This window comes from Cavia porcellus, unplaced genomic scaffold (assembly GCF_034190915.1).
Source record: "Cavia porcellus strain 051 isolate PalLab524CR breed Dunkin Hartley unplaced genomic scaffold, mCavPor4.1 scaffold_7, whole genome shotgun sequence".
NCBI classification, from domain to species: domain Eukaryota; kingdom Metazoa; phylum Chordata; class Mammalia; order Rodentia; family Caviidae; genus Cavia; species Cavia porcellus.
This window is the reverse complement of record NW_026947490.1, coordinates 79,958,656-79,985,512: the sequence shown is the minus strand read 5'-3', so window position 1 is coordinate 79,985,512 and position 26,857 is coordinate 79,958,656. Positions and strand designations below refer to the sequence as shown.

Genomic DNA, 26,857 nt, shown 5'->3' with positions numbered 1-26,857 from the left:
GAAGGGAGCAGGTTGCGCAGTAATTAGCTACCATTTGTCAAGGTAATCATGAGTCATCATCAGTCAAGTGCCCACCTTGTCTTGCTGTGTACTCATTGTCTTCAATTAGCCGGGCCAATCCGAAGTCAGCAATTTTGCAAATGAGTCCATTCCCCACTAGAATGTTTGCTGATCGCAGGTCTCTGTGGATATAATTCATGCGCTCGATGTAGGCCATTCCTGCAGCAACCTGTGGAAACCAGGGGAGAGGGCGCGACCATCACATTCTGACCCGACGCACTGAGATGCTGTCACGTCTGTGGCACGAATCAGGCACCAGCAGCCTACCTGTGCTGCCATGTCCACGAGATTGGGTAACTTCAGAGCTCTTCCTTCACCATCTTTTAAGAAATCAAGTAAACTTCCTAGGAACCAAACAAAAACCCATTTCAATGCACTTTAAAAGATAAAAATTCCCCACAGAGAAGTACTTGGTTTATAAGTGAAAGTTTACCCAATGGTTTGACACCATCAATAAAAAAGGGGGTTATAGAGGAAGCTACGGAAAAAAAAATTCTACATACTGCAAGGCAAGTTTCACCTTTTGAAAGTACATGATATTGATTTTATTTCTAGAATAACAACAACAATAACAACAATAACAACAACAACGACGATGATAAAAGAGGAAATGAAACTTAGTATCCCTAAAAAAGTCAAAAAAAGAAAAAAAAAAGACAAAACATGGAATACTTTCCTAAAAAAGTCAAAAAAAGAAAAAAAAAAAAAAAAAACGAAACTTAGTATCCTTTTATCTTACAAGGAGCATGTGGGGATCTGTACTCTTTGGAGCTCATCCCCCATCAGCTCTGCATAAAGGAAACGATATGGGGAAAACTGAGCCCAGCTGAATGGTCCAAAAATGTGGTCTTGAGTATGACCAGCAGGCTTGCCAGAAATGCAGAGTCCCAGGCACCACCCAGGTCTAGTAAAGCAGAAACTGGAGGCTGGGCTCCGAAGCCTGTGCTTTAAGGTGATTCCAGTACAGTGTAAAGTCTGAGCATTACTGCCCTAGCGTATGTACAGATTTTAAGTCAAGAAAAAGATACGTGAGGAATGTGTGTGGGGCAGGCAGCTCCCCCTAATTAGGTCATAGCCAGCCACGCCTTAAATCAGACGTCTGAAACAGAACAGCTGGGGCTTCACAGCCAGTGCGGTGAGGCAGCCTGAGCAGGCCCAGAACTAGCACCAAGACAGCAATAATCATCTGCAGGGGCCAGAGGATCGTGATGGCCATCAGCGATGCTTTAATCATAAAGTTATTTACAAAATAACCCTGGATACACAGAGGACAAACAGTCTGCCAGGAAGAATTCCATCTGTATTCTAAAACAAAGTACGTGGCAAAGAAAACTAGGCTGGTGTCTTCTGATGTACAATGCCTTGCCTTTTAAGGCTGTTTCTTGTTTTGTTCAACTATTTTTCCAAAACAAAGAGATCTCTGGCCTCCTCCCCAACAATGTGCGTTTGATTATAAAGACACTCACTCACACACACAGAATAAAACGTGTTCTTTTTTTTTTCATCTGATATTTAAGGAGAGAGCTGAAAAAAAAATAAAGATGTTGAAATGATGGAGACTAAACAGTCCACAAATCAGTGATATTGTCTAGCCCTACGAAAAGGAAATTTAACATAAGTTACTGCATTCCAAGTCAGAGCAAATGATCAAAGCCTCTGTATCACACCTAGCATTAAGGTGAATGTTTTAATTATAGAGCGAAACTTGAATTCCTGACATGTGCACCATGCAGTGGCCCTGCATGTCACAGGACTGGAGGATAAAGGCAAGGCTGGTCTGTTTTAAAGCATTTTCATTCCAGCACAAACGGATGCTGGACTTCGGTAGAAACTAGGCTCAAAAACACGCAGGCAGCTAAATTTCTGTGCCCGAAACAGCCCTGTGAGCCAGGGTGGATGGAGACGGAAGCAGCTCCTGACCTTTGTTCATATACTCGGTGACAATGTAGATGGGCTCTTCAGACACCACCGCGTACAGCTGGACCAGCTTGTCGTGCTTCAACTTCTTCATGATCTGTGCTTCCTCGAGGAACGATTCCGGGGACATGGTGCCTGGTTTAAGAGTCTTTATGGCTACTTTTGTGTTTCCATTCCAGGTACCTACAAACATCCCACAATATTAAGTCAAACCAAAGATCCTCTTGATGGACAAGAAAAAGTTTTAGGCTAATCGCTGCTTACATTAATAGCTAAAACTGGACTTTAAGTTTTTAAAACCTGATATGGTTTTTGAGAACAAAGACAGTCGATTGCAAGGACTCTGTCAAAGTATTTCAATAGAAAAATGAATTTACTTATGGCTGTGTTATTTATTGTTTTCAATTTTTATCTGTCTGTCTATTTAAGCTACAAGTTTACAAATTTGCATCAAAAGCACTGGACCTCTTGTTTAACAGTGAAGACTGTCCAGGGTTTAGAACAGTTCTGACAATCTGATAACCATTCTGTGGGTCATGCAGTGAGCATGGAAGAAATTAGACTAAGTTCCATTTGATGTGTTACACCATTCAAAGGGCATCATGGGAACACGCTGAGGATGCTTGGGAACTGAGTAGGTTTTCAGCTGTCTGCAGTGGATGAGCTACTTGACTGAGTCCTTGCGCAATTGACCTAAGCATGCAGATACGCACTACCAGGGCTCCCAGCCTCCCTGTCAACTCTTCCCCCAGGCCAGGACATCCCTAAGGCATGCAAAGGCTCAGCCTCAAAGAGAGCAATTGCTTTAATCAGGGGGACTGGGGAAATTAGACAGCAGGTGGGGGCAACAGAAATGCTTAAACTTCCCAGGTTAACATATCTAGCTGATCCAAAGCAAGAGCCAGTTGAGATATAGTCAGTTATGTCATCTGTAAAATACAGGAATAGGATTGGATTATCTGTTGAATTTTTTTTAGTTAGAAAATTAAAACAAAACATAACCAAACACTGGGTTTTGTGTGTATCCTATTGATAATCCTTGTTTTATTGTTCTTTTGTTTTTGAGACAGGGTCTTGCTATACAGTTCAGGCTGGCCTCAAATTGAACAGTAACCCTCTGTCTCAGCCTCTCAGGTGCTGGGATTACAGCCATGTGGTGCCTCACCTGGCTCTGAAGAATAATTTTATAAAGGGAAAAGCAAAAGCTGCTATTTTCTACTTAAAAGAGAAGGTAAGATTCGTATTTTATTTAATCTATGATTTTAGGATCTAGGGATTCTGAAAACTGGAGCAATTTTTATTACTCTGTTAAAAATGTGGCTCTTATAACTACTTGCAACCTACAAAAATATAAATTATGAAAGAACCAGTGGTTTAAAAAGAGTGCTTTTAGATGTTACAAAGCACCTGCCTCTAAAAGTCAGTGAGAAATTTGCCAATCTGTACCTGACCTTTGTGATCGAAGTCTTAGCAGCTTTCAGATTTACGTACTGTGAGAGCCGCCTGTCTAACAGCAATCTGGGAAGTCCACTGGCACCCCTGATTTCGGTGGGGTACTGTTTACATTTCCTCAGAAACAGTCTTAGTGGTCTGGGTAATGATTTAAAATTAATAAAAGTTTGAAAATAAATTTTCTCAAAGGCTCAATTCTTCCTGATTATGTGAATGATTCGATTAAAATTCTTAGGATTCACAGCTTCAATTATGAATTGGGTGAGTAACAGAGAAGAAAATACAAATATTTCTTACAATACATGAAGTCCAGAGAGGGAGACAATAATCTGAACTCCTATTTATAACGGTGAATGCATGCGTGCATACGTGTCTCAGTATATGCTAGCTAAGCATGCAGATACGCACTACCTGTAGTGCTGTCTATTACTGCATCTCTCTCTCTCTCTCTGTCGATCCATGTGCACCTATCTGTATAGCACTTACTACATGCCAAGGCCTTTTTTACCCAAAGTCTCTACACAGGCCTAACTATGTTGTTTTTAATAGACTCTCAGGAAGGGGGATTCCATAAACTTTAGTACTGCTTTACTGACAAACATTTTTCCTGGGGTCTAATTCTACTGATTGCCTCTAAGCAAAGCTGCAACTGATCCAAAGTGGTTATGAAAGCAATTCTGAGGAATGCCTGCTATTTCCAAGGGACTTTAAACATACTGCCCCACATAATCCCAAAATAATCCCGTGAAGCAGGTACTGCTTCAGTTTTACAGATGAGAGAACTGAGGCTCCCAGATACTAAATCACCCCTTATTAATGGTTAATCAACTCTTAAGGATTCAAACCAGGCCTGGTGAGGAAAAAGCCCTTGGTGTGTGTCGCTGCCCATGTACAATATCTTACCTTCCCATTTCTTAGGAAAGTGTCACTTTCATATATATTGGTTTCCCGTTTGGCAGGTGCTTAATTAACCACAACATGGATGACAACAGAGCACAGCTGGGTATCACCACATCCTGGAAATCTGGATGACCCGTGACCATCTAGCTAACCAGGTCAAGGCTGTCCCATGGCTATGCGTGAGTGTGTTTGTTCAACACTGTCCTTTTAATTGGCTTTGAGATGCAGCCGAAACCAAGTGCACCCTCTGCCTTACCAAGCCACACTTCAGCGAAACACCCCTGCCCCAGCTTCTTCTCCAGAAACAAGGAGTGACGTGCAACTTCCCAAGCATCTTTAGCCAATCCAGAAGTTTGTGGGGCACAACTCGATGAAATCACAGTTAAGTTAAAACACAAACCATCAGCTTTCTCTACAGGAAAGGGAATTAATAAAGAAAACACAGTCCTTATAATCCATAATCATGCATGCACTAGGAAAGATGGAAGGTGACTTGCCCTACAGGGCAACATTCAACCAATATTTGCAGCTGGAAACAGAGGCAAGACATATTACATAGGCTGCAATGCGCCTTCTACCATGTACTGGCTCACGAACCAAGGCTCGTGTAACGGCACCCCCACCTGGGGGTTCTGCAGGTCTTGCCAACTTATCTTTTTTTTTCTAGAAATTGTCCAATTTTGAAATAGAAGTCATTATTGTCCATTTAGAGTAATTCAAACTCTCTCCCAGCACATGAAGTCTTTGTTTTCACCTTCCATCTTTGGTGTTTGGGATTTCCAAACCAGGAAGCTAATAGTAAGAGTAATTGAGTTTCAGCATACCCATCCATACTTCCCCAAACTGCCCATTTCCCAGTCTCTTGATCAACTGCAGGGATTCTCGAGGGATTTCCCAGACATCTTTGGTTTTGACAGACAGATCGGTAAGCCGTGGCATCCCTTTGTGACAGGGGACTACTAGGCGGCAGCAGAGACCTGCAGCTCTCTCTGATGGAGCAGGGGCAGCAGCATGAGAGGAGAGAAGAGCAGAACACATGTAACAATGACACGCACAGGTGCAAATCCCGCCCCTCGGGGCACAGCGTACCTGGGCAGGCTGTGTCCACAAACAACCGCGCACACCTGGGTTAGACGCCACATGGTGACACACGTTCACTAGCAGTGGGACGGGGGCATTTTCAACTTAGACTATCCCATGTCACCAGGTGGGACATGGTTTATGCACAGACACAGACACAGACACAGACACAGAATGTTTTGATGTTTATACTCATAAGTAAGAATACTGTTTTTAGCCCAAGGTGCTAATGACATGTCTTCTGGGATGCTAAAAATGGCCTCACTGATTTAAAAAAGTACATTTGGACCAAAGCATGTCTGTATGACTGTCCTCTTCTCCCTCTAGGCTCTGTATTTCCTAGGTTTAAAGCTGTAACCTCAGTGCAAGATTCCTTGATTGTTACGAACAAATAAGGCTGAATATTAAACCTAGAGGGGAAAGATGTCACATTTCTCTGGAGATTTCTTGGGCATTCTGATTCCATTCTACCAGTCAGATATGCCTGCATTGCTTCTTTGTGATTGTCTATTAAAAACAAAAAACAATCTCCTACATGTAACTTAGCAGTGTGGATTGAAAGGAAAAAGAATGGAAACCAACATTTGCAGAAACTCAAGGATTTGAAAAAGGAGGGAAAAATGGCACACAAGAGGTTATTGGAGGCTCTTCCCCTGTCCTTTCTTTTCTAAAAGAATATAGCTTTTAAGATCTAGCATGGTTGGGGGAAATTGACTAAATATCAAGTTACAAAATCAGGGGAGAAGAACCAACAAAGAGCTAGAACTCAGGGATGTAACAAAAGCAGCACAGAGCTGGCCTCCAGGAGGGAGGCGCCCCCACTCTTTGGAAGCTCTCAGGTCCAGGCAAAGCAAACACAAGCCTGCTGCCTGTCTGAGATCTGACTGTAACTCTTTTTTTCCCTTCCTTTCTCAGGCTCTGAGATATTTAGGCAGGAGATTATTTATGTGTCAATATTTCTGAAGCATTTTATGTGCAAAAGAGAAAGAGGGAAGAGGAGAAGCCAATATAAAAACAAATCTAACTTGAGATGGTTTTTTCCCCTGAGTTTAAAAAATGTCTATTGTTCTTCATTCATATCCCTTCCCTCCTTCCAGCTTTACAACGTTATTAAGGTGCCCTTTCCAACACAGGATTTTCAAATGATCCAAACCCTGGGGATCCTGCTGATGCTTGGCTGTAATGAAATATCTTTGAGCATTTGAAGAATCCCTACAACATGCAGACATTTTGAGTCTATCACTTAAGCTCAGGGAGAAATTCTGCTCCATTTCTCTCAAATATTTCATTAGAATCACATAAACCAACAAGACAGGGAACCCCTGAGCCAATCAGGACCAAGTACTGTTAAGGTTTTCAATTGCTCATTAGTGATCAGGATAAATATACAGGCATTTTTTTGTGTTTTCAACAGATAAGCTTTTTTCGTGCTTAAAAAAACTTCCCACACGTATTTGTCAATGAATGTGCAGAGCAACAGTAGAGGTCAGAGCTGGACATTCTGGAGTGGTGCCACTGTTGCCAGGAACAAAACTGAATACATGGGTCACACGAAACCTCCTGCGCTTACTGTGGTATAGACCCGAATCTGTACATGTGTATTCGTCTCCGTATCCACTGGCTTATATATATTGTAGAGTTGGATATATCTGCTAACCAAGGAAAGCAAGCAAGCAATTTGACGATTTTACAGAAAATCATTCTAGTAACGTGCATAAGCCACATCCCCATTCACCTCATAGTTTGGCTTCCAGGAATAACGAAATAATAGTAACAAGTGGGTGTTAGGACAGAGACTAGTCTACCTTTAAGGATTTCGACACAATAGATGTGACACATGAATGAGCCGTGGGTCACGTGAGGCCAACTCTAGTTAGACACGGAAGAACCTCGGGGAAAATAGAACCTGATCAAAGGATTGATGGCTCCCCGTCACCTGCATTCAGGGCATACGCAGCTGTCCTGGAGCAGAGCTGAGTGAGAAGTGTTGGCAGGAGCCAGTGTTTCCTGGAGCAGTCCCCAGGGACACGCCCTCCCGGAGACCCTTCCTCATGCTCTTTACAGAAAGGGGAGCAGGAGGTTAACTCGAGGATTTTAGGATGGAGCTGAAAATGGACCGTTTTAAAGATTTAACCTCCTACTTTTTATATGTACAACTACAATGTCACAGAATCTTCTGACAGATGTGGAACTCATAATAACTGGCAGAAACACAACAACAGTGCCACTCAGCCAAGCCCCAGCATCAGGGGCTGGCAGGACAAGACAAGACAAGACAAGACAGAGCAGAGCAGAATGGAACAGTTTTACAGGCATCTCTGTCTTGGTCACCCCTCCCTTTCCCTCTCCTGTGGGAGTTTCATGTCCAGCCAGCCCTCCAGCATTTGCCTCGCTGGTGGAGTCAGTGTTACCTGAGTAATGTTGCACAAGCTGCTGGAGCGTTTCAAACTGGGCCCGGGTGGTGATATAGTAGCCGCCATTGTCAAGCTTGCGGATTTTGTAATGCTTGACGTGGTCTCCTTTCATATCATCCCAGTCACGGATGGAAAGTGAGTAGGCACCTAACAAACACGCAGAGCATGAGCAGCACCAGGGATTCAGACTACCAGTTTGGCTTTTGCCTATTCTGATTAACTATAGCATGGACTCTCTCTCTATCTCTCTGTCTCACATAGCCAGACTCCATCGCTGTTTTTTTTTTAAGCAATGAAATAATTTTGCCCTTGGGGCTGGAGCTCCCCAGTTATGTTTCTAACATCCTTTCTCCAGTGCACTTGTGCTGCCTCATTCAGTACAGGCCCAATTCCTGCAGGGGAAGATCAAGAGAAGCCCCAGTCCCGGTTGAGTGCACCTCCCTGGGTTCCTCTCTCTGGGGGCCGGGGCAGACAGGAAGGCAGCCTGTACAAAGGAAATCCACCAGCAACCTCTAGAGTAGGCTTCAAAGTTCTGCCTCCCTCCTAACACAGCACAGGCATCACCAGGGTCTGACAGCTAGAGCTACAAGGCCACCTCCCTTTTTTCTCCTCTACCTGCCTCCTCTGGTGGGCTTTAATGAGTTGTTAAATAACACAAAGGAAGAGCAAAAATCCTCAGTTACTAAAAACAAAAGGAAAACAAAAACAACCTGTATGATTGGTGCCTGGGGAACTAAGAGTTTTAAAAACTCCTGACTCTAAAGAACTTCTGAAACTGTGATCTGTGCCTAGGAGCAGGGGGGCTGCCCAGAGCCCAGCTCAGGAAGAAATCTCAGCTCTGAGGCTCTGCAGCTCTGTTCCATGCCGTCTGCAGTTCTAGAGCCTCCAGGGGAAACTAAAAGCAGAACTCCACTCACAAGGCAGGGAGGAGAGGTGCCACTTAAAATCCTGGTACATTACAGATAAGCCTTTCACCCCCCCACTAATCCACAGACTTCAGTGACAAGCCAACTTCTCTGGCCCCTTATCTTACCTTTGGTGGTTTCACTCTCTCGGATAAGAAAGGTACCTCTTGGGTTTCCAAAGGACAGAAGCTGTCGCTCGGCATCCTTGCGGCCAAGTTTTCCAAAGTACCACCTTTAAATGAGATCAAGCAAAGATGCTTTATGGCAGTCATGTACAGAACTGAATGCACAGCCTTTTTCTGCCCTCTGCCTTGATGGAGATGTTTTTCTAGCTCCATTCAGTTATCTTTCAATCTATCCTTGCTTCTATCCCTACTCCATCTCTTTGACTCTGAAAAAAGATCAGATTTGAATTGTGGGTTGTTTCCCTTCCTTCCAGGAGGACAGAACTGGCATAAAACTGCCACCTGCATGCATAGAGACCTTGTTTTGAAATGACAACTACAGGAGATGTTTCCCGTGCTCGTGTACCCTTGGTTTCCGAGTATAATTACAACCCTTGGAAAATAACAAAACAGTCTTAGTGTGGAGAAAGATCACTAATCAAGCTTGGAAAATACACACACACGCACGCACATGAAGAAATCACTGCGAATGGGTAAGAGGTAAACAAGGATGGATGACATCTGCAGTATACTCCTCCCTACTGGAACTCTGAAAAAAGCTACCAAGTCTACACTTGAATGATGGCTACCCTTGGATGCTGTTTTGACTTGCTCTTCCTATCCAGCGTGAGGACTTGGATAAGCCACAGGTGTCCCCAGGCTCCTGCTCTGTTATCTGCTCCGTGGCTCTTTTGGCACAGCTGCAGGGACTGTTGACTGTGTGAGCTTCAGATCTGTGCACTCAAGGAGCATTCCTTAAAAATGACTTGGTGGTGTAGGAATTTTAATATTCCTTGGAACAAATTAATGATGCTTTGTGCCGTTAGGAGGCATCGCCACAGACTGTTGTCTTTTATCTGCTCCCTGTCCTTGCAAGCCCAGTCCCCTGGCGACTGGTTTACACTTCTGCACTAGGTTTTGAATGAGCAGCAGGTGCGCGGAGAACCCAAGGGAGAATTTGGAGCGTTCCATTGGAATCTGCGTAGGAACAATTTTTAGAGTGCTAAACTGTGAAAGGATCCAGACTCTTAAATGAAGTTCCAATTCATTACACTTAAACATAGCTATTACGTGTTCACTGTCAAACTCTTTGTGAATGAAAGAATTTCACTGACGATAAGGAAAAACAGCAAGTGTCAGCTCTTCAATGATTTCGGAAGTACAACAATGTGTCACAAGCCCTAATCTAGCACCATTGATACAAAGAATATTACACCAATTATTTGTGAGAGTCGCCTTTCTGGGTTTTGTCAATAATCCAATTAAAATGCTGCATAAAACAAGTACAAATCGGGACTTTCTGTCACATGGACTGCACCTGGACAGTAGTATTTTAAGGTAACACTCAGTGACTGCATAAGTAAAATCATAGGCATTATTTAAAATATTTTATTCTTTTAAAGCAAAATAAAACCAATCACTGTAGATAAAATTTAACTGTATAGTGAGCAGGTTCCTAGTTCAAGTCCAAGTAATGCTACCGTTTGGTGGAAGTTTTATTCTGAAACAACACAGATGTTTGCAAATGCGCCCTAAAATATAAATTTGATACAAATGACCTTTCTCACTGATGATGAGATACATTTTCTAGGAGGGAAGAAAAAAACCCAGCTCAGAACCATTGAGTATTTGGGGGGGGGGGACAAAACACAGCTTCTTAGGAGAGGAAACACAAGGGAATTAAAGGTGAGAGAAGGAGCCGGTGGGGGATTTGGCTAGGGGTAGAATCTAATCCTCCTTGCAGTGCTTAAACAAATCCACAGCAGAATTAAATAACAAAGCAAAGGCTGGGCTCAGTGACTGGCTATTTTCTGCCCCTTCTCTAGTGCCGCAGGTCCCGGAGGTGTCAGGGGAGAGGCCAGTTCCCTGCACTTGGGAAATCACTGCCCTCGATCCCTCCTCCCAGCTCAGAGTCAGGGCTGGTGAAGTCACAGCAGCAAATGCCTCCTTGGCAGTGCCCGCTCACGCCCACAAGTCAGAAGGGACAGTGGTCATCCCTTCTAGAACTTCTCAGCCTACTGACCACTTTCCTGAATGCCTCTCAGTAGAGTATTTGGGCCAAATATCTGCCCATCAATAGTACTATCAAAAGCAACTGAGACCCCAATCAAAAGGAAGAATCACTGGAAATCTATCGCTACAGGATTTCCCAAGTTGCGGGATGCATTGTACATGAAATATTTTCACTGGAACATGGAAGGTATGTTTTTTCAGTATTTTTACTATTCCTGATTACATCAAGGGAGAAAATCTTATGTTAAACTTTAATAATTATACCCTCCTCCCGTAGGGAGCAGACTATGCCAATCTGGGGCTGTCAATAATATGTGCAATAGTAAGAATTTCACCGTATTTTTTATGAATGTCTTTTTATCTACAATAAGTTGTATTGTGTTTCATTAAGGATGCTGAAATAAAATTTCCTTTCAAAATGAGTATAAATTAAAAATGAGCAGATTTATCAGGAAGTATTAGGTTAATAACAGCACAAGCACTGCAGAGACATGACAAAAACCAAGGCATAAAACAGAATTACCATATCTTTACAACCAGCAATTTCTGTACAGTTTTTTTTTGGTACTGGGGAATGGAACTCACAACTGCGTGCTCGCAAGGCAGGCACTTGCGCCGCTGAGCTAAATCCCCAGCCCCTCAACCAGCAATTTCTTAACTGGAGTGAATTTCTTCTCCTTTTTACCAAACATTCATGGCATTTTTCTGAGGCAATTAACTTTTAAAAGCATGTAGTTATGGGAAAACAACAAAATAAAACATACTCTTCTGCTTGGATAGAGTCAACTGGTGCCACATAATTGCTGGGAATGTAACCGGTCTCGCCAGTTGTCAAGGAGCGGGCTTCCCACCAGTCTCCTTCCCTGGAAAGAAGAGAGAGGCAGATGTCAGTGGTTCCCATCCCGCATCTGATAGCCAGACTTGATGCTGTGAAAAGTCTGAGACTGTTCTCAAGCTATTCTGCCCCTCGACTGCTCCTTTTCTCTAAACTCTGAGCTGTGCCTGCTCCTGCTGTGCAAGTGATGTTTCCCATCAGAGTCACCCAAGGGCCGGGCCTGGTATTGTCTTCCGCCTTCTTTGTGAAATGCAATGCTCTGGCCAGCAGCAGGCTCCCATGCTGTGTAGGCGTTCTGCCTGGTAAGAGGCAGACTGGGCATGGGGAAGAGAAGCCACCTCAGGTTCCTTTAGAAAACCATCGTGGCTGCAGATACTCTGGGGGAGGGAACCTGTCAGGAGGCCTGGGGAGAGGCAGATGCATGCTGTCATGGAAACAGGGAGACATACCTTCCCGAAGGTGGGATTTTTCAAGAACACAATAGAGGACATTCCATCCAACATTCCCAACCCTGGCCTGCTCATGCTTGTGGCCAAGGGAAGGAGGGGAGGTGTGGGCCCAGGCAGGGGAGGTACAAACACTCGCAGGGCTGAGATTCCCAGCTGCAGCCCTTTGCTGTGTGCCGCCACATGCTCTCATCCTGGAGTCTGCAGGAGACGTGAGAGGGGCCTCTTACAATACTCTCGGCCTGAAGCACTAACCATGGATTAAACTGTGTAAGCGCACATGCTTAGATTCACGTAGACTCACATGTGACCAAGCGCAAGGATGCCATGTGTGCTTCTCGCATTAACAACAAGCAGGTGATGGGCCGTGGGCAGTGTGTAGGGGCCACAGCTGTGGCTAGGGCTGTGTGTCCAGCCTGCAGTCAGGAGCAACGTGACCGCTCCTGGCACCACACACCTGGCTACCACAGGTCCAGACCTTCTCTTCCTCTGTTTTTGGTCCTTGAAGATGACAAGAGAAATCTGTGCAAAACTCTCCCCTCTTTAAAACGACCATTTTTGGCCAAGTTCTGTTTCAAAAGCTAGGGAAGAAAATACGTGGGACATGGGACAGGGAATGAGCCTCCCCAGCCTGTGGCACCAGCCCCATGTTATACATGGTCCTTCCTCTGGGGTTCCCGAAGATGGCACCTCTGAACAGTGACCAGGGAGTGAGGCACCATGTGGGGCTTCCCAAGCCATGGCCCAGTGGAGACAACCATGGTGGGCAGGGCTCTGGGGATGGACCGCTGGCGTAAATAACAGAACAGCTTGTGGAAATCACGGAGCTGGTAGGGATTTTAAAAACTTGTGCTTGGTTTTTCAATCTCTCCTTTTTACCCCATTAAACAAAAGGATCGATCCAAAGAGAGGGAATGGTTCTGATAGTCTTAAAACCATGAACTGAAATCCAGTTTTCACTGGTTCCATTTCTTTGCACCTCCAAAGAAATACAAGCAGTTGTAAGTCTAAAAGACTGTATACAAGAATTTACTTTGTTTAAAATTCTACATTTAAGGAAATGGCTTTGAAGATGGTACTTTCGTTTTAATAGTGACAATGTTTAGTGCTCTGACTGTCCACTAGATGGCGACATATCATCACAGAAATAACAATATCCATCTCCCCTCAATCTTCCAACCTGGGAAATGCTCCAAAATGGCGAGGGAAAGATGAAGAGTTTGTAGCACAGGCATATTTTTTTAAGGCACGATGCCTTCATCAGGTTAGTTCTAACTGAATTAAATTGAGAAAATGAAAGGCTAGCATAGATTTCAGGGGTTGTGAGGATGTCAAGGAGAGCGGGAAACCAGTATATTTGCAGCAAAACACAATAATTTCTGATTGGAATTCAGCATTGACTATCCCATTTTGATCTAGACACCTAAACAGTTCAGCAGAGATTACAATGACATATTGGCGTGTTCTAAAGTCCGGACTTTCTTACATAATTCCATTAATTATAGAAATTCCAGTTACTCGTGAAAAAGGTACCATCGTTGACTTCTCTATTTCTAAGTCACTTTCTCCATAAAGGAGACACAAGATGGCAGACTCAATTAATTACTGGCAAACATCACACTTTACTCCATTTACCTCACAGTTTACTCACATGGGGCCCAGAGAGGCTGATACAGATAAAAACGTTTATCAGAAGTGACTGAGCAAGTGAAGAAATGTTTTAACGTCCTGCATTCACCCACTCACCTGCCGTAAGTAACACGCTCAGGACTCACCCTGGCGGAGGAGAACAGGCCTCCAATACGCCCTGCACTGTTTCACTTGAGTTATTGTGGGCATCAGCATTATTAAACCTGCACTTTTTTACTCTGCTCCGACAGTCAGATGTTTTCATTAATGCACACTTGGTGTGATATTCTTTAATTGTCATGCTAATGTGATTCAAATACACAACTTAACCCCTGGTGCTGCCATAGAGTGGCTTCTAAGTTTTTATAAAGCTTTCCCTTGGGGGCTGGGGATTTAGCTCAGAGGCATAAGTGCCTGCCTTGCAAGCAGGCAGTCGTGAGTTCGATCCCTGGTACCGATAAAAAAAGTGTCTTCCTCTGATTTACAACCTTATTTAAAAAGCCTGTCCCCAGCCCCGTGTCACTCGCAGGCCTGTCTCCACAGCTGGGACCTTGGGGTGCCCTGAACGCCCCATAGAGCACGGAAGTGGCCCCTGCCAGCAGAAGGCAGCCCTGATCTGCCCAGACATGGAGGCTTTTTATTATCCTTGGAGCAGGTTTATTATCACTTGATGATAACAAATTTGGCCGCAGCTCATCTTTAGTTTCAGAGAACTTAGCTGTAACAATTTTATCAAATGTTTGGGGAGGTCTTGAAACCAGGATTTATTTTCCTGAGAGAAAAGAACTTGAAACAGTAAATCTCTGCTCGTGAAATGTGAAAATGGGCCTGCCACAGGTGGATTCGAGAGCACACAGTGTACACGGTGCAAGCTGAACAATGCCCCGAAGACACACGGTGCTCTAGCGCTGGAGAGCACAGGGCAGCAGTGCCTCCGCCTCTGGGCACATCTGTGAGCCCCAGTCGGCGTGGAGGGCCCCCCAAGGCAAGGAGTGGGAGGACACACATCAGGAGGCGTGGCAGCCAGCAGGGAGCACACAGCCCCTTCCCTGCCAGCCCTGAGAGCCAGAGGCGAGGCTGGGAGGGAGGAGCCGCCTGCCATCTGCTTCTGTTTGGTGCTTTGTTTTCCGTCACCGCTTCTCCTCCCTGTTATTACCCTGGCCTTCGGGATAGCGGAGATGTTGCACAGATCTCGTTTTTCTTTTCCGTAACCTTGAAAAAGGGCACGCAGATGACACACTGGGGGAGGAAGTCCACCAGCAAAAAGGAAAAGCATCAGGAGGGAAAAACCTTTTGTGATATTTTCTTCTAAGACAAACAAGAGAAGAGGACGGGAGGCTCAAAAGCCTGTGTAAACATCAAAGGCCACGCATGCAAATTGCAGAATAATACAGACTGGGACAGACTGGCCTCCCTTCCAAGGTTTCTCCAACAGCATGGTGACAGTGCGGTAGACCCTTTCCACATTAATAAAGGAAGAGGTCAGGATGTGACTCTGGCAGGACCTGGCAGCCCCAGGGTCCTACAACCTGATGCACGGCCCACTTGGAGCATAGACAGGAACCTTCTTGCTATTTATCTTTTTCTGGAGGGAGGCTGGTACTGGGGATCAAACTCATGACATTGCACATGCCAGGCAGGTGCTTGTGCCACTGAGCTAAATTCCCAGCTTTGCTACTTATCTTTTAAACTTCCAAACTATTTTAAATGTCTAATAGACATCACCATTTAGACAACACTGTATAGACAGGGGAGGAGCAGTGGTGTTACTGCAGAATTCAAAGCTAACAGACTGACTACAAGCATACATCTGAGAACCCCAGCTAACAACAAAGACTCTTATAGCAGAGGTCAAAGCCGAATTCTTTCCTCCTCACATCCAGCCAGCCAAATGTCCAAATCTTCACGTGACTCCAACACCTCACTTGCCTTTGATGGGGTATCTGGGCTTCTGTGCAGGGCCTGATGCTCACAAGCGAGTCCCTGAGCTGGGCCTACAGCCTGTCAGCCGGTCAGATGTCAAGGGAAGACCACCACACATACCCCAGACAGTTGTCCTGAAGAATCAACCAGAGCCTCTGTAGCTTAGCACATGGCTGCTACATAAGGAGCCATCAATAAACGGCAGCTGTTTACTATTTTTAAAAAATTCCTGTAGCTATAAGATGTCTTCTAGGGTGGTGCGGGAGGTGCCCTTTCTTGTCCTGGCTGCTGGTTGCACGGGTATGTGCAGTTTGTGAAAATTTAGTAAGCTATGTGCTTTAAAAATTGTGGTACAGTATATGTTCGCATTTTATCACTTTTTAAACATAAACATGCCTGGCAGCAGACAAGTGCGCACTGTTAAGCAGTCATCGCCACGCTGTACTGTGAGCCATGCCACTGTCGATGGGTGGCTTGTCCTCAGGACGAAGCCCTCAGTGCTGAGAGCATCTAGGAGGCGGCCCTGAGGAGGTCGCTTCTCAGGGAGCCGAGTTCGTCTTTGTGCCTGCCCTCTCGTCTCTCACGGATGTGTGGGTGTGCAGACACCCCTTTGTGCTTATCTTTTTGGGAAAGCTGAAGAGCTGGTCTTTAAGACCTTTTATCACCACTCAATCCAGTTTTCCCAGAGAGCAGAGGAGAAGCCACTAGATGTGGCCGCATGGCACAATATCCCTGGTGTGCTCTCTGCACCTGGCAGCTTTCTTCCCCGCTACCGGCCAGAGCTCCTGTGGACACAGCAAGCCGAGCTTGCTGATGAGGGGCAGTGCCATTTTCTCGGAGCCTGGGTTTTTCTGGGGAGCCCTCGTGCGTGTGCACTGTCTCAATCTCATATCACAGAAAACCCAACCCATATTCATCTCCCTTATGGGGTAGGAAGGAGGCCTTGGGAGGCCAGTGACCTGCTGGGTAGCTGTCGCTCCTAGCTGCCACACTGAGAATGCCTGCGCTGTACTCATTCAGAGTGAGCGAGACTCTTCCTCTTTCTGCTCGCAGAGATTTAGTTCCTCCCAGATTTTCACTGCAGAGAAACGCCCCCACAGGCTTTAGCCATGGAATGTCTAGCAGTTGTGAAAACAGAAGGAACTGGGTGGCTGAAGGGAGGGCTGAGCTGGTGCAAAATTCTAAGGGTGCAGCCACGCTGGCGCCCAGCATTGGAGTGTAGATTTGTGCCAACGCCAGCTGCTGGACATGCTGCTGGAGCTTTACAGCCTTTAATTGAAAATCGAAACCTAAAACACAGACGCTGCTACTACGGCTTGCTCTGAAAAGGTCCTGGTTCACACTGCCACACAATCCTGCACCACACCACTGACTGTGTGTCCAGAGGACATCGCTGGGAACCAGAGGATCAGCAAATCTCTCCGCCTTCAGGTAACTGATGAGACTCAGGCTGCACACGGGATCTTTCCCAACCCAAAGGCTTGTACGCTACCCTTTTCCCTCCCAAACTTACGAGCTGTTCAGTATCTGAAACTTTTCTCCTTTGTGAAAGCTCAGGTCATCTTCTGTCCGTGCTTCATAGTCGTAAAGAGCCACGAAGAGTGTCACTCCTGACAAAACAAGGAAGGTGACGGTTACGTAAGTAGAAGGAATTCCGGGAACCGCATCTCGGCTAAAACCTCGTTCTCAAAATCTATGTTTAGTCAGCACCAGCAGTTTCTTAAAGTGTAACGAATGTGGGAAACCAGAGTTGCGGGGCAGAATTCATGCCTTGGGCTCTGAATGGGAACACTGTCTGACCTGGGAAAAACCTGAAGCTGAAGGACTTCTCGATACACCTTTGAAAAGAGTCCTGTGAGAAGACAGATTCGGACATTACATGCACCATGAGAGGACAGGGAAGCACAGTGGTGGGGTTCGGATTTACAGGGATTGGTAGCAAATACTGGCACCCCTTATCCCACACACATTCATTCTCCTTCACCTGGGAGCCCCACGTTAAATTCTGGGTAAAAAGGATCACTCTTCCCCTGACACAGAAGGAACGCATCAAGTAACAAGCATCGTTTCTGGGGAAATGTAGAGAAGTTCCTTTCTGGAATGTTCACCCCAACCGGGAGACGCTCCGTCATTAGTGTCTAAAATTGCTTTGGTCGTTTTTGGCTGTTCGGTCCTATTGCTGATGATGGCATTCCTCTGGTTTCCTAATCTGAATTCACCTCTTGGCACCGTCTTACACCATCCACTCTTCCTCACGCTCTCCCTACGTCTTCTCACCTGGCTGACTTCCCTGGGCACTTCTGCTGCCTCGTAGAAATTTGCAATCAACAGTAAAAAAAATGTCCCCGTTCAACCCAGAACATGTTCCTGGAATAGGCAGGGTTCTCTGGAGCTCTCAGGACCCCTCTGGTATTCATGCCCTCCGACAACCTTCTTCCCTGGAGAACGGGGTGAACCTAATGACTGCTTCTAACCAACTGTGCAAAGGTGCTGCGGGCCTTCGTGTTAGGTTCCAGGAGATGATGACTTCTTTCTTCTTTGAAGACTCTTTTGCTGTATCAGCTTGTACACTCTGATGACATTAAGTGCCACACTGGCAAGGTCCATGTGAGAAAGAACCAGGCAACCACTAGCTGGAAACTGAATCTTGCCAACAGCCAACCCTGCATGAGCTTGGGGAGAGATGATTCTCATTTGAGCTGTGAAATGGCTGCAGCCAGGTCAGTAACTCCTGGGCTGTAGCCTGGGCGGGGTCCTGAGGCAAAGGGCCTGCTAGGTCACTCCCAGATCCCTGACCCAGATCCCTGTGCAAAGTAAACATGCTGTTTTAAGCGGCTCCATTTATGGCAACTGATTTTATAGGAGCTGATAACTAGAAAAGTTCACCTCTCTGCAACCTGGCATTTTGATCTTCACACACGTGAAGGTGCCAGACAGTGCCTAAGAGCTTGCAACCTACCCTTCTACCAAGCTCTCCTGCTGCTGGGCACAAAGCTCCGAGGGAACAGATGTGTCTGTGGGACTATTCAAGCACCAGAGAGGAGAGCCCCATCCCAAGAGGGCAGGAGAGCTGGCACTTAGCCAGCATGACGGTGCACGCGGAGCTCATTTGGCAACTGTCGGGCTTTTTAAATATTTTTTTGAAAGATTAGAAAAGACACTGGTTTAAAAACCTGTGGGTGCCTCGAAGTCAGTACCTATTTTTACTTAGTAGTCTATGGCCAGATTTCCTTCATCAGCCAAGCCAGCTCCACCATGAGGAACAATAGAACACAAATGTGGACATTCCTGCTCTCTTCCTGCATGGGCTAACAGGTCCTCATGCAGGGTATTAAGTTCTAGGGGCTGAGCAGGGGATCATACTGGTTACGGAGAAATGAAGACGTGGTTGTATCTTGGCCAAAAGGGGCTGAAGGCAGTGTTGACAAAAATGGCATACATTTATAATAAAACCAAATAATTGACACAAGAAAATCTGGCAACATCTAGGGGTGCTTAATTCAGACTGTCCCCCACCATAGTGCGCACCCACAGGTTCAAGCAAGCAGCCCTGTCCAGTGACCTCAGTGAGTGATCCCTGAAGACTCAGGAATTCACATGCAGTCGTTGTGAATGAATGGATGAACACCAAAAGGCCCAGCTCAGCAGAACTAAGCAGGGCTGCGAAGCCCATCCCTGTCCCAGTGGAGACACGGGTGTGAGTGTGCACGTGTACTGCTCTGCATCCTCTCGGGACAGAAGGGTCTGGACTGCCTTTCAGGGGCCTTTTAGGAAGGCCGAGGGACAGGTAAGCACAACATACCGGGCCTGGATGCAAGGGAAAACGAGTCACCATGGCACGAGGGTGAACAGAGATTTTTTTTCTATCGGACACAGCATGATATGACAGCACAGAGGAGAAGACAACATGCAAAGCCCTGGGTCAGTCCCCGGACACAACCGCACTGCCACGTGCTGGGTCCAGAGGCGGGGAAGTCCTGGGTAAGGCCTCAGCAGTGCCAGTTCCCCAGGTGAAAAGGCACGATGAGTTGTCACATAAGGCATGAGACCTCCGCTGGTAAATAAGCCAAGAGACGCTACAATCTTTTAAACTTTTGTAATAAAACAGCTGTGGGAAACGTAATGTCAAATATATGATTACTGTGGCTCACATACTGGGAAGAGGCTAAGTATGCATGAGATAATGCACAAATATTTTGGAAAACCTATTTCTGAGAATGTATGCCAGGTATTTTTATGAAGTATCAGCTAACTCAGCAAATACACACGGCAGTAAAAGAAAGCCTTGTGGTGTGAAAGACAAAAAAAAAAAAAAAAAAAAAAAAAAAAAAAAAAAAGAAAGAAAGAAAAAGAAGAAAGAGAAGAGAGAAAATGGTCTCTTAAACACACATAGGATTTAACTTTAAAATAAACCACATGGAACCAGGGATTTAGCTCAGTGGCATAAGAATCTGCCTGCAAGCACAAGGTCATGAGTTTGATCCCTGGTACCAAAAAATGAAGTAAAATAAAACACACCACAGCTGGGCATGATGGCACACACCTGATCCCAGCACCTGGGAGGCTCAGGCAGGAGGATCACCCTGAATTCAAAGTCAGCCTGGACCACAAAGCTCAGGTGATGAGGGGGCCCTGCCGCCCTGCAGCCAAGCACTTATCTATCTATGTATCAAGTTTTGGGTTTTTTTTTTTTTTTTTACTGCCCCTTATTGGCAGAGGAGAGGCAGCAGCTGTCTAGACACCTCCATGTTCCAATCCTGGTCAAAGGCTGTGACCAACCCAAGTGTCCCTCTGCCTGCCGACCTAGGAGCAGCCACCCTCCCTCCCTGCAGCCCTGCACACCAGCGAGCCGACAGCAGCTTACCTGTGCCTCCTCTCGTACGCAAGGTCCCCGTGTGAGATGAGGAGTTCACCCCTCCAAAGACGGTGAGGCCCTGGCCCCCCGCCGCGTGGAAGTTGTTGTAGTTCGGGATGGAGGTCACGCCGAAGCTGGGGTAGTGCTGTGGGGTGGGGTCTGTGCCATAGCGGTACCCGGAGCTCTGGTTCAGGCTGCCATCCCTCTCCTCCGTCAGTTTTGTTGCCTCTTTGTCCTTACATTGCACACAGCCCATTATCTAAATTCCTGCAGACGACAAAGAAGGGGGCACATGAACCCGGCTGCTCCTGAGCTCTGGGCTGCTCTGCTTCCCCAGAGGAGTAATTTAGCAAACGTGCCTCTGGTATTTCAGGGCCCTGGAGAACACGAAGAAAGGACGCGTAGTGTCCAGGGCTGATGGCCAGGGCCATCTCATTCCCCTAACTCCAAGTCACACTTTGCTGTGGACGAGGGCGGTGTCACAGAGAACAGAGTTCACCACGCAGTGATTTCCCTCCAAGCCTGCGCCCCTTTGACCTCTGTAACACCACACACCTACTCATCGTGCTTTCTTCTGTCACCCCAAAAAACAGAACATCCTCTGTGAAACACGTGTGAGCCACACTAGAACAAAAACCTCCATCATGGCCAAGAAAATGCAGAGAAGCTGGGACTGCTGGAAAAGCCAGAGTAGAGCTCCGAACAGCCCGCCTGTCTTCTCCATCATAGGTACCCATCTCTCAGGGACAAGCCACGAGTTACTGAGCGGGAAACGAAACCTCAAAGCCCATGCACATCCATCTGCAGGACGTCCAGATGGCCCACAGTGAGAAGTCACTTAATGCTGCTAATTAACTTTTCAAATCTCCACTAGCTTTTGACGTCCTTCAAAATCTTTTCAAAAATCATTCCTGGGTTCTGGAGCTACTAGTGGAGTAACAATTCAAGTCACTGTGACCTCACAGTTCTCAAGTCTCCTTTCCCGGGCCCTCATCCCAGGAAACAGCGCCCCGAAGACCCAGCTGCTCAAACCACAATCCCCAGGAGCAGTCACATGGGCTCCCTTGTCCACGTCTCATCTTGCGGCTCCCAGGCTCCCACTGCAACGCCCAGCTTTTGAGTTGCTCTGAGACTCTGTGTCTTCCCGCTCACCTTCAGGCCTCGGAACGTACACAGCCTTGAACACCCTTTTCCCCTCTTTGAAAACCAGTGAGACCTTCAAATCCTGACAAGAGGCCACTTTTACAAAGCCTTCTCCACTTCCTTCTGTTGGAGTGGTGCTTTTGCTAGATGCTCCCTGTGTCTTGATTTTCCTCCTTAGGCATCAAACACATTCAAACACTTGTCCCATCTCCCAAACGACTACAGGTTTCAGGAAAGGCAAGGACCTGTTTATTTCCTCACAGATACATTGCCAGTGCCTGGAACACAGTAGATGTTCCATAAATAATGCCACAAGTGAAGATTCTGTAGGCCAGTCTGCTTCTCTTTCACCCTGTATTTCTCTCCGTGCCAAAGCCAACCTTTCTTACAGCGACTCTGTTTCACAGTGTGCCCTACATTTTCCCATCTATTGGCATGTACGTGAGAAATGAAGATTTGGAAAGATGAGGCAAGGTGGTTAAATAGCCCAGCTCTGGCTGGCAAGCTGATAGAGGGTAGCATGACTTGCAGTACACGTTCCTGCCAAAACTCTGAAAAACAGCCCACTGGGGACCAAAGAATCAAGCAAGAAACACATGACTTCATGTGTAATGATACGTATTCCCAGGGAAGGGAAGAAGAGCTGGCACAGGACAGGGAGAAGCTCGTGGCAGCCAAGGCAAAGGCAAACACTGGTCCCATCTTGAAAACTGCCGAGGGGGCTGCTGCGTGGGGCGGGGGGACCCTGGATGCTCTGCTGAGCACCACTGTCCCGGGACCAGGTTGTGCAAGCAGCTTCAGACTGTCCTGCGACCCTCTCCGAGCGCAATTCCAGTGCGTGCTGACTGCACAGATCACCAGTTTGTGAGGATGGGGACGTCTGGGAAGGAGCTGCCTCCCGCTTGGGCTGAGATCACCAAATCTGGAATGCATTTCCTCATAAATCATCGGAGAGTAACTTACTATCTACTGCGCCCAACATGCTTTCCATCTTACGGTAAATGAATGATTTTAACAAGCTTCCAGTAGGAAACGCAAAATATCTCCAAGGCGTGCTTTACTGAAGGCATTTTATCACTTCTTGTTGATGGTGCATCAGCAGACTGATAATGATCTTGATCACTTTAATTCTTTCCTATGGAAATTTGCTCTGGATACCTAGAAAGGCCCAACAGAAAGCACTGTTTTCAAGGGAAGGGGTGACTGACCTGTGGTAATCAGATAACCTAAGACCTGGATCCCAGCATCCCTCCATTCATACCAACATTTTCAGCTGAGGCTGGCTTTACCACCTCCTCCCTGCCAAGAGACTAATAGGCAACGGATGTCTGGACATTTTTTTTTTTTGGAAGGCGGAGGTGGTGGTATGAGGGACTGAACCCAGGACCTCTGAACTGCAGCTACATCCCCAGTCTCCTACTATCTTTTTAAAACTTTTGAGACAAGATATTGCTAAATTGTCAGCTGGGCTCACCCTTGTGATCTTCCTGCCTCAGCCTCCCACACTGCTGGGATTCCAGCTGTGCAACACCATGCCCAGCTATCTGGAGACATTTTTGGCTGTCACAATGGCAGGGAGGGAGGCAGGCTATTATTGTTACTACTTTCTCCTAATGGGCGGAAGCCAGAGATGCTGCTAAGCTCCCTATAATGTGATCCCCAACTATCAATAGTGTCAAGGTTGAGAAATGCTGATTAATGTCGAATAAAGAATTATAACTATGTCTTCGAAGCAATGTAACAGCTATTTTCTTTACATGGATGTGATTAACATGTAACCCAGAATGCTTTGCTTAGAACAGGCATGCTAGGAAGGGGCAATTTTAAAAATGACATGCAAGGAAACAGAACCTAAAATCAATGAAAAATCTCATTAGAAACTACCCTTCCAACACTAGCAAAATAAAACAAACCCTGTATCAGGACCTCTGCAAAAAACAGGGTCCTGCATTTAACCAAACTAAGAAAAGACAATCTTCTGTAACTCACCAAAAAAGAAATATACTGTGAAAAGTAACTAACGGCATATATATATATATATATATATATATATATATATATATATATAACTTTTTGAAATAATGGGGGGAAAAAATAAAAGACTCCTTAGAGGAATAGTGCTTTTTGGGTTTTTGTTTCAGAAATGCATTCCCGAGGCTGGGGATTTAGCTCAGTGGCATAAGCGCCTGCCTTGCAAGCAGGCAGTCGTGAGTTCGATCCCTGGTACTGATAAAAAGGAAAAAGACCAAAAAAAAAAAAAGAAATACATTCCCAGTGCCCAGAGCAATGCTGGGCACATAGCAGCATTCAATAAATGTTTGTTAAGTGAAAGGATTTTTAAAAAAACACTCCAGATTATTTTGAAGGAGACACTCCACTTTCAGAGGAGGAAGAGCACTGTCATCACTTCATTCATTTGAAATGTGTAGTCAAGTAACATTTCTCCATAGATCTTGTTCTCTTCTTTACTGACATGCATGAAGAAACAGAAACAAACCAGTAAACGCAGACTCAAGTCATTAAAAGTTAATCATAATGAAAATATTTATGTAAGAACTTGTGGTTGTCTTCCTCCCACTTGGGGCAGTCAGACTAACCATTTCCTGATGGAAGAGTCAGAAGACACTGTGTGAGCTGTACTCCGTGTAGCAGGCTTCGGCCACCGGGCAGACTTCCGGACATTTGGCACTGATATAAGAATAGCCTGACTGTGTACTGCTGTGGGCTTCCGTGCCCGACACGGCAGGCTCACAGAGAACACAGAATGCACTAATACACTTGCTCTAGATCTGCAGCTCATCGAGAAACATGGAACAATGCCATTTTGAAAATGGAGCCGGTGTTACTTGACCAGTGTAACACCGCACACTCTGAACCCATGGCTGTGACCCCCTGCACGTCCACATGTCTGGAAAAGCTGACGGCAGCACAGTGCCCTACTGGACCCTGTGCCCACAATCAAGGCGTCTCCGACACGGCTGATAGCCCCTGTTCTTCAATTCTGTTTGCCAATGGAGGAACCCTGTTTCCACTAAAAGCCGACTTACTTGAAATGTCCCCGGTCTTGAGGACATTTTCAAATGCACCAACAGTATTATGCAACTGGGGCTTCTCGGTCTTTTGGCTAAGATCAAGTGTAGCATGCAACTTGGGAGCTTGCCAGACACAGAATTCAAGCACCGCCCCACCTTGCTCCCATGAGCGTGGCAATCATTATCAATTGATCCTAGCATTCTGCTATATGTCACATGTGGCCTCAGAGTCCTTCGCAGAGCCCTCCTCTAGTGACTGACAGAAGCCACCCTGGAGGGCTGAGTCTCTCACTGCTGTGTGCAGAGGGCCCTGTGGCCCGAGGTGAGTCAGGCTGAACACACCTTGTCCTTGTGATGCACGGGGCAGTCTGGCCTGGCGCACGTGCAGTGAACACACACACTGCTCCAGTCTCACCTGCCAAGCAGGGAGCAAGGCCAGCGTGCTGAGGCCCAGTGCTGCAGGACTGGCCAGAGCACTGCAGGTGTGTGCAGGGGCTGGGAACCAAAACAGAAAAAAAGGCCACTAGCGGTCTTCAAACCAGCAAAATACTTTCTCTGGAGGCACAAATACTTGCAGGCAGAGGAGGCATGGCAGGAGGAGGAAAGGCAACACTGACAGGTAACTGTGATTTCAGCAGTGCAAGCACTTTCGCTCAGACTCAGCCTAGGCGGGTATGGAGAAGCGACAGCCTTTAGGTACGTGACTTGCCATCCCTGCTCCTGATGGCCCTGGCTGTGCAGAGTGACCGGCACAGCCATGCATGGCCAGCATGCCGAGGGCTTGTGTCCAGTGCTGTCACTGTTGGCTTGTCCCAGGAAAAGGGGAGACTTTACCTGGTCAAATGTTTAAGACAAGTAAAAGAATAAGGACGAGAGCTGAACGAAGGATCTAGAAGCCAAACATGGAAGCTGAGGTGAGCAACTCAAGAGCAGCTGAGAGCTGAGCTGAGGATCAGCTGCAGTCTCAGATGCTCTGCTGGGAGGAAGGCAAAATCCGGAAGCTGCCTGAGCAAAGTCTGCTTTTCAGGCAACAGCAATGAACGAAAGGATGAGATTCAGCAGAGGCACATCAGAAATGAGCTGACCTCAGGATGGAAGGTTCTCAGCAGTGGATTCTCGATCCTTGTAAAATTAGAAACACTCATCAGAGATTTTGCTACGTTTTCAGTGGAACAAGTCAATGTCTTGCAAGCCTGAGTTTTCACCACTGAACTGTTAGGAACAAGACAATCAGAGACACTCAAGTGTCACACTGGTCGCACTGGGAGTCGCTCCACAAATCCTGCCGCTCACATTTCCCAGCATCCTTCCTGCCTTTGCAGAGGGGCTGTCCTCTGCAGCACCCAAGGTTGGCTGACCCTGACAGGCCCCAGGGGAGGCTGGAAAGACAGCAGGACTGTGCTCCACTCCCAGAAGCGCACGCAGTCCCCAAGGTCCTGAGGCAAAGGGAACGCACAGTGAGGTTGGCACTGTGCAGATGTAAAACCCAATGGCAGATGCATACACAGCGTGGGTGCGGGGTCTGCCAGCGGCCCCAGTTAGCTATACCAAGAAAGAGGGCAGACAGGGCTCTGTCTGGGTGGGAAGATGCTTTGCTAACAGCAGGCAGGAAGGAAAGAAAATACGCACTTTGCTAACACTGTGTTTAGGCAGATTTCCGAGATGTCCCCCAAGATTCCATGCTGATGAACCTGTCCTGCCTAACTCCTGGGATTTGCTGAGTGGTGGGATGGCCCTTTTCATGATCGTCTTCTGTCATTCGGCACAGCTGATGTTAAGAAAGGGGGCTATCCCAGGTGGGCTGACCTGGTGCTTTCCTGAGAGACCTGGTTCTTCCTGGGTGTTTGGATTCAAAGCATGTGAGGCATTCAGTGTGAGGAGTCTTCTCACTGCTGATTTCAGAGCTGGAGGGGCCATGCGGCTAGACAAGTGGTGGCTGCTGGAAGCTGAGAACAGCTCACAGCTGGCCAAAGGCACAGAAGCGGGGCATCAGTCATACCATCATCCAGAGATGAGCTGGTCACAGGCCTGAATGAGTGTGAAAACGGGCTCTGCTAATTAAGCCTCTGGATGACAATACAGCCAACAC

The 26,857-nt window shown here is 46.5% G+C and overlaps 1 protein-coding gene across 7 annotated transcripts in view; it reads right to left on the bottom strand.

The window, feature by feature from the left end:
• The window catches only part of Fyn (FYN proto-oncogene, Src family tyrosine kinase), a 193,218-nt gene that overhangs the window by 30,535 nt on the left and 135,826 nt on the right, over window positions 1–26,857 (bottom strand). For 5 of the 7 annotated variants that reach the window (XM_063252372.1, XM_063252370.1, XM_063252371.1 and 2 more), the window contains 9 exons: window positions 20,603–20,860; window positions 17,252–17,348; window positions 11,670–11,768; window positions 8,857–8,960; window positions 7,821–7,970; window positions 5,154–5,318; window positions 1,981–2,160; window positions 328–404; window positions 76–229 (listed from right to left, as the gene is read on the bottom strand). In XM_063252372.1, coding sequence (XP_063108442.1) covers window positions 76–229; window positions 328–404; window positions 1,981–2,160; window positions 5,154–5,318; window positions 7,821–7,970; window positions 8,857–8,960; window positions 11,670–11,768; window positions 17,252–17,348; window positions 20,603–20,849 — 1,273 coding nt within the window. In that variant the 5' untranslated portion in view covers window positions 20,850–20,860. Of the gene's footprint in view, window positions 1–75; window positions 230–327; window positions 405–1,980; window positions 2,161–4,585; window positions 4,742–5,153; window positions 5,319–7,820; window positions 7,971–8,856; window positions 8,961–11,669; window positions 11,769–17,251; window positions 17,349–20,602; window positions 20,861–26,857 lie in introns of all 7 variants that reach the window. The other 2 variants (XM_063252374.1, XM_063252375.1) reach the window with 2 other exon arrangements.